General features: G+C 43.5%; 1 protein-coding gene and 1 pseudogene across 1 annotated transcript; both read left to right on the top strand.

Moving 5' to 3' along the window:
- Nucleotides 1-3,075: 3,075 nt before the first annotated feature.
- Nucleotides 3,076-4,897, top strand: LOC139424271 (zinc finger protein 271-like; the record flags this gene model as incomplete). Its single annotated transcript, XM_071175961.1, has 1 exon — nt 3,076-4,897. A coding segment is annotated over one exon (1,272 nt), but the record flags the coding sequence as incomplete, so codon positions are not given.
- A 4,743-nt stretch (nt 4,898-9,640) lies between these two features.
- Nucleotides 9,641-11,948, top strand: part of LOC139424173 (zinc finger protein 391-like) — an 11,067-nt pseudogene continuing 8,759 nt past the window's right edge.

Below are 11,948 nucleotides of genomic sequence, written 5' to 3'. Positions count from 1 at the left end.
GGGAAGCCATACCATTACCAGAGAGGCTCCTGGACTGGTCTAGACCCTGGAATAGGGTGTTGGGAAGCCATAACATTACCAGAGAGGCTCCAGGAGCAGCAGAACTTTGGTAATGGTATGATATTCACTGCTGTCTGAATGGAAAAGAGATAGACTGGTCAACCATTAGAGTTGTAGATGGTAAGGCTCTAGACTGGTCACCCATTAAAGTTGTAAGGTTCTGGACTGGTCACCCATTAGAGTTGTATATGGTAAGGTTCTGGACTGGTCACCCATTAGAGTTGTAAGGCTCTGGACTGGTCATCCATTAGAGTTGTAGATGGTAAGGCTCTGGACTGGTCACCCATTAGAGTTGTAGATGGTAAGGCTCTGGACTGGTCTCCCATTAGAGTTGTAAGGTTCTGGACTGGTCACCCATTAGAGTTGTAAGGCTCTGGACTGGTCACCCATTAGAGTTGTAAGGTTCTGGACTGGTCACCCATTAGAGTTGTAGATGGTAAGGTTCTGGACTGGTCACCCATTAGAGTTGTAGATGGTAAGGTTCTGGACTGGTCACCCATTAGAGTTGTAAGGTTCTGGACTGGTCACCCATTAGAGTTGTAATGTTCTGGACTGGTCACCCATTAGAGTTGTAGATGGTAAGGTTCTGGACTGGTCACCCATTAGAGTTGTAGATGGTAAGGTTCTGGACTGGTCACCCATTAGAGTTGTAGATGGTAAGGTTCTGGACTGGTCACCCATTAGAGCTGTAGATGGTAAGGTTCTGGACTGGTCACCCATTAGAGTTGTAGATGGTAAGGTTCTGGACTGGTCACCCATTAGAGTTGTAAGGTTCTAGACTGGTCACCCATTAGAGTTGTAAGGTTCTGGACTGGTCACCCGTGTGTTAATGTTATGCAAGGTATCCAATCCATGACCGAGATGAATTCACTATCCAACATGAGAATAACCATCTCCTAACTCAGAGACAAAGTGGAAATCAGCTGCATGTGACATTCAAGAAGAAACTGAGCAAAGAGCAAGTTTCCAAGGCTTGGAGAGTTTCATTAAGAGACAGGCTAGGATAACCTCATATCCTATATTCAGAAACACCCAAGACATGGTGAGTTTCATTAAGAGACAGGCTAGGATAACCTCATATCCTATATTCAGAAACACCCAAGGCATGGTGAGTTTCATTAAGAGACAGGCTAGGATAACCTCATATCCTATATTCAGAAACACCCAAGACTTGGTGAGTTTCATTGAGACAGGCTAGGATAACCTCATATCCTATATTCAGAAACACCCAAGACATGGTGAGTTTCATTAAGAGACAGGCTAGGATAACCTCATATCCTATATTCAGAAACACCCAAGGCATGGTGAGTTTCATTAAGAGACAGGCTAGGATAACCTCATATCCTATATTCAGAAACACCCAAGGCATGGTGAGTTTCATTAAGAGACGAGGCTAGGATAACCTCATATCCTATATTCAGAAACACCCAAGGCATGGTGAGTTTCATTAAGAGACAGGCTAGGATAACCTCATATCCTATATTCAGAAACACCCAAGGCATAGTAAGTTTCATTAAGAGACAGGCTAGGATAACCTCATATTATAATCCAAAAGTAGTGTGAAATTCACTCATAAGCAACTATTTTTGCTGTCAGCCTATGAGAACTCCCCTGAGTTTTCCCTCATGGTGGTGAATTAGTGAATAGTCACAGAGCATTTTTTATTTGTATTTTTTTACCCCTTTTTCTCCCCAATTTCGTGGTATCCAAATGTTTTTTTTAGTAGCTACTATCTTGTCTCATCGCTACAACTCCCGTACGGGCTCGGGAGAGACGAAGGTTGAAAGTCATGCGTCCTCCGATACACAACCCAACCAAGCCGCACTGCTTCTTAACACAGCGTGCATCCAACCCGGAAGCCAGACGCACCAATGTGTCGTGCACCTAATTCATGTTTGTGTTGTCGCAAATCAACTTGGTTAGCCCGGCCCGCCACAGGATTCGCTGGTGCGCGATGAGACAAGGACATCCCTACCGGCCAACCCTAACCCGGACCTCTAGGCCAATTGTGCGTCGCCCCACGGACCTCCCGGTCGGTTACGACAGAGCCTGGGCGTCACAACTGGCGTTGCAGTACCACTGTGTCACCCGGGAGGCCTAGGCACAGAGCTTAATGTGAGTTTCCTTGAGTAGCACTCCTGATCTTGCACTGTAATATTCAGAATACATCGGGTGGAAGGGTAGCTTAGTGGTTAGAGCGTTGGACTAGTAACCGGAAGGTTGCAAGTTCAAATCCCCAAGCTGACAAGATACAAATCTGTCTTTCTGTCCCTGAACAAGGCAGTTAACCCACTGTGCCTAGGCTGTCAATGATAATAAGAATTTGTTCTTAACTGACTTGCCTAGTTAAATAAAAGTAAAATTAATTAAAAAAACATTGTGAAAAACTTGATTATTAACATTGTTTGAAATGTTTCTATGAACTTTATGGATACTATTTGGATTTTTCATCTGGCTGTTGTGATTGCCTTTGAGCCTGTAGATTACTGAACAAAACGCGTGAACAAAACTGAGGTTTTTGGATATAAAGAGACTTTATCGAACAAAACTAACATTTATTGAGTAAATGGGAGTCTTGTGAGTGCAACAAACAATATGAAGATCATCAAAGGTAAGTGATTCATTTTATTGCTATTTCTGACGTGTAACTTCTCTACTTGGCAGGTTACTGTTTGTAATGATTTGTCTGCTGGGCGCTGTTCTCAGATAATCACATGGTAGGCTTTCGCCATAAAGCCTTTTTGAAATCAGACACCGTGGTTGGATTAACAAGAAGTTGATCTTTAAACTTATGTTTTATGAATTTTTATAATGACTATTTCTGTTTTTGAATTTGGCACTCTGCAATTTCACTGGATGTTAGTCATGTGCTAGCGTCCCACGTACCCTAGTGAGGTTAAACATTCATTAAAGACGTACATTATTGTACAACTTCATGGGTATGCTCTGGGCATCACCTTTTACCTCAAATAAACAGTGGATTTCAGCCTTTAACCGTCTGACTTTGTTGTTCACACAGGAGAGAGACTGAACTATCGTGGATCTTCTGGGGAGCCTCAACAACCTCATGACGCTGAAGAGGCAGAGACGAGTTTCTCCAGATCAGAACACCTCAAGAAACACCAGCAGAGACCGTCAGAGAAGAAACCTCACCGCTGCTCTGACTGTGGGAAGAGTTTCAGCTCTTCTTCAGATCTTAAAATACACCAGAGAATCCATACAGGAGAGAAACCTTACAGCTGCTCCGACTGTGCAAGGAGTTTTACTACACGTAGTCAGATGATATCTCATAGGAGAACACACACAGGAGAAAAACCTTTCAGCTGTGATCGATGTGGGAAGAGTTTTGCTCAGTCAGGCAACCTGACAATTCACCAGAGAACACACACGGGTGAGAAACCTTACCACTGCTCTGACTGTGGAATGAGTTTTACTACCTCAGGTGGACTGATATCACACCAGAGAACACATACAGGAGATCAGTGTGGGAAGAGTTTTCCTGCAGCAAGGAACCTGAATCTAGTTCACCAGAGAGAGAACACAGCTGATCTGACTGTACACCAGAGAAGCTACACTGTAGAGAAACCATACCATTGCTCAGACTGTGGGATGAGTTTTACTACATCAAGTGGACTGATATCACACCAGAGAATCCACACTGGAGAGAAACTATACCACTGCTCAGATTGTGGGATGAGTTTTGCTGGATTAGACAAACTGACTGTACACCAGAGGTTACACACAGAGAGGACTTTTAGTTGTGATCAATGTGGGAAAAACTTTGCTGCAGCAACAAACCTGATAGTTCACCAGAGAACACACACGGGAGAGAGGCCTTATAGCTGTGATGAATGTGGGAAGAGATTCACTCAGTCAGCACACCTGACTGTACACCAGAGAACCCACACGGGAGAGCAGCCTTATAGCTGCGATCAATGTGGGAAACATTTTGCTTTGCCAGGAAACCTGACTGTACACAAGAGAACACACACCGGAGAGAAACCTTACAGCTGTGATGTATGTGAGGATAGTTTTGCCACCTGGACTGCCCTGGCTACACACAAACGAATCCACACAGGTGAGAAACCGTACCACTGCTCCGACTGTGGAATGAGCTTTACTTCCTCAAGCGACTTGAGAAGACACCAGAGAAAACACACAGGAGAGAAACCTTACAGCTGTGATCAGTGTGGGAAGAGCTTTATTCGCTCAGACTCCCTGGCAAAACACAAGAAAATACATGCAGGAGCCACAGACCTGGGTAGTGGAACACAGAGTGTGGAATGATCTCCAACACCAGACCTGGGTAGTAGAACACAGAGTGTAGAATGATCTCCAACACCAGACCTGGGTAGTAGAACACACAGTGTTGAATGTCTACTACAGAGTACAGAATGAACTCCAACACCAGACCTGGGTAGTAGAACACAGAGTAATGATCTATTTGTAATCTAACTATTGATGTCGTAGTGTTTGTGTTCAACTTGTTTCATAATAATAATATCATTTATAATATTTTAAAATCCTACAACTTTTGACTAATGTAAAATTATTTTTAATTTTGTAAATGGAACATTTTATAGAAAATGTTATAGATGGAGGAACAGGACAATAAATGTGATGTTTTGATGTAGTTGCTCTCCAGAAGCCTGAGGAAGTTCATGTTGGAAAAGTAGGTATGAGACATATCATGTAGCCTCAGGCTCCAGGTTTCATTATTGTAATCTGTTTTCACAGCTACTATAAAAATCTAGAATAAACTAAGTGCTCTTTCCAAACATCCCTATGACCACAAGACGTTGACAATACGTCTTATTAACGTATTGTGCTCCCTGGGATGTACAGTGTTCTTCATGTCATATTGTTGTCATGTTATGATCTCTTATCTTTTTGTCTGTTTGTTTTATAAAAATGAACACCGTAGGGTCAGGGACGGGGGAGAGAGCTAGGGTCAGAGACGGGGGAGAGAGCGAGGGTCAAAGATGGGGGAGTCAGGGGTGGGGGGTCAGGGAGGGAGAGGGTAGGAGGGAAAGCGAGGGTCAGAGAGAGAGAGGGAGAGAGCGTGTTTTTGGTTGAAAATAATTTCTGCCACTAAATGTCATGTTGTTGTCATGTGTTATGATCTCTTATATTTTTTCTGTTTGTTTTTATAAAAATGAACACCATAGGGTCAGAGAGAGGGGGGGAGCGAGGGTCAGAGAGGGGGGGAGCGAGGGTCAGAGAGGGAGAGCGAGGGTCAGAGAGGGGGAGCGAGGGAGAGCGAGGGTCAGAGAGGGAGAGCGAGGGTCAGAGCGAGGGTCAGAGAGGGAGCGAGGGTCAGAGAGAGGGGGGTCTGAGAGGGGAGCGAGGGTCAGAGAGGGAGAGCGAGGGTCAGAGAGAGGCAGCGAGGGTCAGAGAGAGGAAGCGAGGGTCAGAGAGAGCGAGGGTCAGAGGGAGAGCGAGGGTCAGAGGGAGAGCGAGGTTCAGAGGGAGAGGGCGAGGGTCAGAAGGAGAGAGAGGGTCAGAGAGAGAGAGAGAGGAAAAGTATTGTCATGTTTTGTTGATTTTCAGAATGCTTTTGATCCATGATGGATTATATTTGTAAAAAACTCCAGTGTGACGTTGGGGGTAAAGTATCATCAAATATATTTACTCAAACAACAGCAATACTATTATTTATTTTGAATCTTTTGTTTTTATATCGGATAAACGCTCCAAACATCCCTATGAGCACAAGTGTTTTTGGTTGAAAATACGTGTTTTTTTGGTGGAATACTTTCTGCCACTAAATGTCATATTGTTGTCATGTTATGATCTGTCTTCTTGTCTAATGTTTGAAATTGACACCATATATACATCATGGATCAATTGATTATTATTAATTTTATATAATTGATTGTTGCGACAAATAGTTTTTTTTAAGCGTACAGTATGTTAAAGGACCTCTATGAGAGAGACGGTCAGAGTATAAGGGGTCAGCTGGTGCGCAATGTCTAATATTAAAGAAGTCTCAAGGTATTGCACGCCTGAGGTAGAGTACCTCATGATAAGCTGTAGACCACACTATCTACCTATAGAGTTTAATCTGTATTATTCGTAGCCGTCTATTTACCACCACAGACCGATGCTGGCACTAAGACCGCACTCAACCAACTATATGAGGCCATAAGCAAACAGGAAAATGCTCACCCAGAGGCGGTGCTAATAGTGGCCGGGGACTTTAATGCAGGGAAATTTAAATCAGTTTTACCTCATTTCTATCAGCATATTAAATGTGCAACTAGAGGGGAAAAACTCTCTCCATACAGAAATGGTTTGTTGAGATCGGTGTGGAAAAACTTGATTGGCCTGCACAGAGCCCTGACCTCAACCCCATCGAACTCCTTTGTGATGAATTGGAAGGCCCGACTGCGAGCCAGGCCTAATCGCCCAACATCAGTGGCCCGATGTTTGCCGAGCAGGTGTCCACATACTTTTGATCACATTAGTAGTTGTAATGTGGTTATATGTGGTCATTAATAGTAGTAGTAGTTCGTATTCCATAGAGTCCATAGAGAGACCTAAGACAACAACATAGCAAGGCAGCAACACAACATGGTAGCAACACACCATGACAACAACATAGCAAGGCAGCAACACAACATGGTAGCAACACACCATGACAACAACATAGCAAGGCAGCAACACAACATGGTAGCAACACACCATGACAACAACATAGCAAGGCAGCAACACAGCATGGTAGTAACACAACATGACAACAACATGGTAGCAACACAGCATGGAAGAAACACAACATGACAACAGCATGGTAGCAACACAACATGACAACATAGCAAGGCAGCAACACAGCATGGTAGTAACACAACATGACAACAACATGGTAGCAACACAGCATGGTAGCAACTCAGCATGACAACAACATGGTAGCAACACAGCATGGTAGCAACACAGCATGACAACAACATGGTAGCAACACAGCATGGTAGCAACATGGAAGAAACACAACATGACAACAACATGGTAGTAACACAACATGACAACAACATGGTAGTAACACAACATGACAACAACATGGTAGCAGCACAGCATGACAACAACATGGTAGCAACACAGCAAGGTAGCAACACACCATGACAACAACATGGTAGCAACACAGCATGGTAGCAACATGGAAGAAACACAACATGACAACAACATGGTAGCAACACAGCATGACAACAACATGGTAGCAACACAACATGACAACAACATGGTAGCAACACAACATGACAACAACATGGTAGCAACACAGCATGACAACAACGTGGTAGCAACACAACATGACAACAACATGGTAGCAACACAGCATGACAACAACGTGGTAGCAACACAGCATAGTAGCAACACACCATGACAACAACATGGTAGCAACATGGAAGAAACACAACATGACAACAACATGGTAGCAACACAGCAAGGTAGCAACACACCATGGTAGCAACACACCATGACAACAAAATAGCAAGGCAGCAACACAACATGGTAGCAACACACCATGACAACAACATAGCAAGGCATCAACACAGCATGGTAGCAACACACCATGACAACAACATGGTAGTAACACAGCATGACAACAACATGGTAGCAACACAGCAAGGTAGCAACACAGCATGGTAGCAACACAACAAAGCAAGGCAGCAACACAGCATGGTAGCAACACAGCATGACAACAACATAGTAGCAACACAGCATGGTAGCAACACAGCATGACAACAACATGGTAGCAACACAGCATGGTAGCAACATGGAAGAAACACAACATGACAACAACATGGTAGCAACACAGCATGGTAGCAACACAGCATGACAACAACATGGTAGCAACACAGCATGACAACAACATGGTAGCAACACAACATGACAACAACATGGTAGTAACACAACATGACAACAACATGGTAGCAACACAGCATGACAACAACATGGTAGCAACACAGCATGGTAGCAACATGGAATAAACACAATATGACAACAACATGGTAGCAACACAGCAAGGTAGCAACACACCATGACAGCAACATGGTAGCAACACAGCATGGTAGCAACACAGCATGACAACAACATGGTAGCAACATGGAAGAAACACAACATGACCACAACATGGTAGCAACACAGCAAGGTAGCAACACACCATGACAACAACATGGTAGCAACACAGCATGGTAGCAACACACCATGACAACAACATGGTAGCAACACAGCAAGGTAGCAACACAGCATGGCAGCAGACCCTTCATGGTAGCAACACAACAAAGCAAGGCAGCAACACAGCATGGTAGCAACACAACACAACATGGTAGCAACACAACATAGCAAGGCAGCAACACAACATGGTAGCAACACAACATAGCAAGGCATTAACACAACATAGCAAGGCAGCAACACAACATGGTAGCAACACAACATAGCAAGGCAGCAACACAACATGGTAGCAACACAACATAGCAAGGCAGCAACACAACATGGTAGCAACACAACATAGCAAGGCAGCAACACAACAAGGTAGCAACACAACATAGCAAGGCAGCAACACAACATGGTAGCAGAACAAAACATGGTACAAATATTATTGGGCATAGACAACATCACAAAGTGTAAGGTAGAGACAACAATACATCACACAAAGCAGCCACAACTGTCAGTAAGAGTGTGGTAGTCTCAGGGTTGTCTGGGATAGCCCTGTGTGTGGTAGCTCTGTGTGTTGTAGTCTCAGGGTTGTCTGGGACAGCTATGTGTGTGGTTCTCTGTGTGTGGTAGTCTCAGGGTTGTCTGGGATAGCTCTGTGTGTGGTAGTCTCAGGGTTGTCTGGGATAGCTCTGTGTGTGGTAGTCTCAGGGTTGTCTGTGATAGCTCTGTGTGTGGTAGTCTCAGGGTTGTCTGGGATAGCTCTGTGTGTGGTAGTCTCAGGGTTGTCTGTGATAGCTCTGTGTGTGGTAGTCTCAGGGTTGTCTGGGATAGCTATGTGTGTGGTAGTCTCAGGATTGTCTGGGATAGCTATGTGTGTGGTAGCTCTGAGTGTGGAATCCCTGTCATTTTATCAGCAGAGTCTCTAAACATATTCCAATCAGCGATAGCAAAGCAGTCCTGTAGCATAGCCTCTGAATCTGGTCACCATTTCTAAGCATGATCGAGGGAAATTGGTTTGGGGGGGGGGGGGGGGGGGGCTGTATGTTATACATTAGTAGGGATTTATTTGTTTATTTAATTTTACAAAAAATGTTACAGAATGAAGCAAACCATGATTTGATGGTATCCAGCAGGTGGCAGTATGCCCCTTTAAACGTTTGTTTGCTGAGCTCTATTATACTGGAGAAGAAGAAGTTAGCCAGTCGGCCACCTCGGTATCTTGCCAGACAATATAACCGAACCAGTAAATCTCTTTAGACGTTTTAATGTATGTTAGCCACTGTGTTTTGAACACACTTCTGTCAATCTAGCTAATTATATAATTTCATTGCATATTTACCTTGTTATTGTTATTAGTTAGCTAACGGTATCTGGCTGGTTAAGTTAGCATTAGCCTTGTTAGCTAACTGTTAGCTATCATCCCCCGACCATGAGTTCACCAAGCTACTCTCCTCCTGATAAAGAGGAGGAGGTCTGCTGGACGGAGAAAGAGGGTCTGTGGCTGAATGTTGTCGTGAAAGAGGAGAAGGAAGAGGAGGATATCACAGTAACAAAAGTAGAGGAAGAGGCTTTTACAGTGAAAGAAGAGGAGGATGAGGCTTTTACAGTGAAAGAAGAAGAGGAAGACTCGGTCAGAGTGAAAGAGGAAAAAGAGCCGGAGGAGACGAGAGGTAAAAGATTAACACACCAGTAAATACTAATCTTACAAAACAGGGGGAACAAACTGCAGTTGTTGAACTGATGTGGGGGGTTTTAAAGGGGTGATCTGTAGTTGTTGAACTGATGTGGGGGGTTTTAAAGGGGGGGATCTGCAGTTGTTGAACTGGTGTGGGGGGGTTTAAAGGGGTGATCTGTAGTTGTTGAACTGATGTGGGGGGGATAAAGGGGTGTCTGTAGTTCTTGAACTGATGTGGGGCGGGGGGGGGGTTAAAGGGGTGATCTGTAGTTGTTGAACTGATGTGGGGGGTTTTAAAGGGGTGATCTGTAGTTGTTGAACTGATGTGGGGGTTTTAAAGGGGTGATCTGTAGTTGTTGAACTGATGTGGGGGTTTTAAAGGGGTGATCTGTAGTTGTTGAACTGATGTGGGGGTTTTAAAGGGGTGATCTGTAGTTGTTGAACTGATGTGGGGGTTTTAAAGGGGTGATCTGTAGTTGTTGAACTGATGTGGGGGTTTTAAAGGGGTGATCTGTAGTTGTTGAACTGATGTGGGGGGGGGTTTAAAGGGGCGATCTGTAGTTGTTGAACTGATGTGGGGGGGTTTAAAGGGGCGATCTGTAGTTGTTGAACTGATGTGGGGGGTTTTAAAGGGTTGATCTGTAGTTGTTGAACTGATGTGGGGGGGGTAAAGGGGTGTCTGTAGTTGTTGAACTGATGTGGGGGGTTTTAAAGGGGTGATCTGTAGTTGTTGAACTGATGTGGGGGTTTTAAAGGGGTGATCTGTAGTTGTTGAACTGATGTGGGGGTTTTAAAGGGGTGATCTGTAGTTGTTGAACTGATGTGGGGGTTTTAAAGGGGTGATCTGTAGTTGTTGAACTGATGTGGGGGGTTTAAAGGGGTGATCTGTAGTTGTTGAACTGATGCGGGGGGGTTTAAAGGGGTGATCTGTAGTTGTTGAACTGATGTGGGGGGGTTTAAAGGGGTGATCTGCATCCATATTTGGACTTATATAGCCATTGATACTTGAAGAATAAAACACATGCCTTAGTTCAACTGTCGTATCCCAAACACTGCATAGCCTCAACATGGGAAACACTATGATGTTTAATGTCATGGATGGTCAGTCTTTTGGTCTGTGAATTGGAGTGGATGCAGTTCTCCAGCCACATGTAAGGTTTTAAGAACGGGCAATTCCATGGTAAAGTAACCCCCCCCCCCCCCCTCCTCCCCAATGTAACTACTTAAAGGACTAGTTTGAACAAAAACACATTTACAGGAAGAGTTGTGCAGATACAAAGCTTGTTAACAGAATTAAACTAAGGGAGACTTTACTGTAGTTCTCTAAAACAAATTGTCATCTGTAGTTTTTTTACAGTAAATGTTTTTTTAATGTACTTAACTAATGTACTTACTGTTAAACTTTTAAATCAAAATTACAGTCAGTGTAAATCCATGGTTTGTGTTTGGTTATATATTTTACAGTAGACTACCACAGTCTCAGTGTAAATCCATGGTTTGTGTTTGGTTATACATTTTACAGTAGACTACCACAGTCTCAGTGTAAATCCATGGTTTGTGTTTGGTTATACATTTTACAGTAGACTACCACAGTCTCAGTGTAAATCCATGGTTTGTGTTTGGTTATACATTTTACAGTAGACTACCACAGTCTCAGTGTAAATCCATGGTTTGTGTTTGGTTATACATTTTACAGTAGACTACCACAGTCTCAGTGTAAATCAATGGTTTGTGTTTGGTTATATATTTTACAGTAGACTACCACAGTCTCAGTGTAAATCAATGGTTTGTGTTTGGTTATATATTTTACAGTAGACTACCACAGTCTCAGTGTAAATCACTGGTTTGTGTTTGGTTATACATTTTACAGTAGACTACCACAGTCTCAGTGTAAATCCATGGTTTGTGTTTGGTTATACATTTTAGAGTAGACTACCACAGTCTCAGTGTAAATCCATGGTTTGTGTTTGGTTATACATTTTACAGTAGACTACCACAGTCTCAGTGTAAATCCATGGTTTGTGTTTGGTTATACATTTTACAGTAGACTACCACAGTCTCA

Source organism: Oncorhynchus clarkii, chromosome 13, assembly GCF_045791955.1.
Source record: "Oncorhynchus clarkii lewisi isolate Uvic-CL-2024 chromosome 13, UVic_Ocla_1.0, whole genome shotgun sequence".
Taxonomy (NCBI): domain Eukaryota; kingdom Metazoa; phylum Chordata; class Actinopteri; order Salmoniformes; family Salmonidae; genus Oncorhynchus; species Oncorhynchus clarkii.
This window is presented reverse-complemented; position numbering and strand designations above follow the sequence as displayed.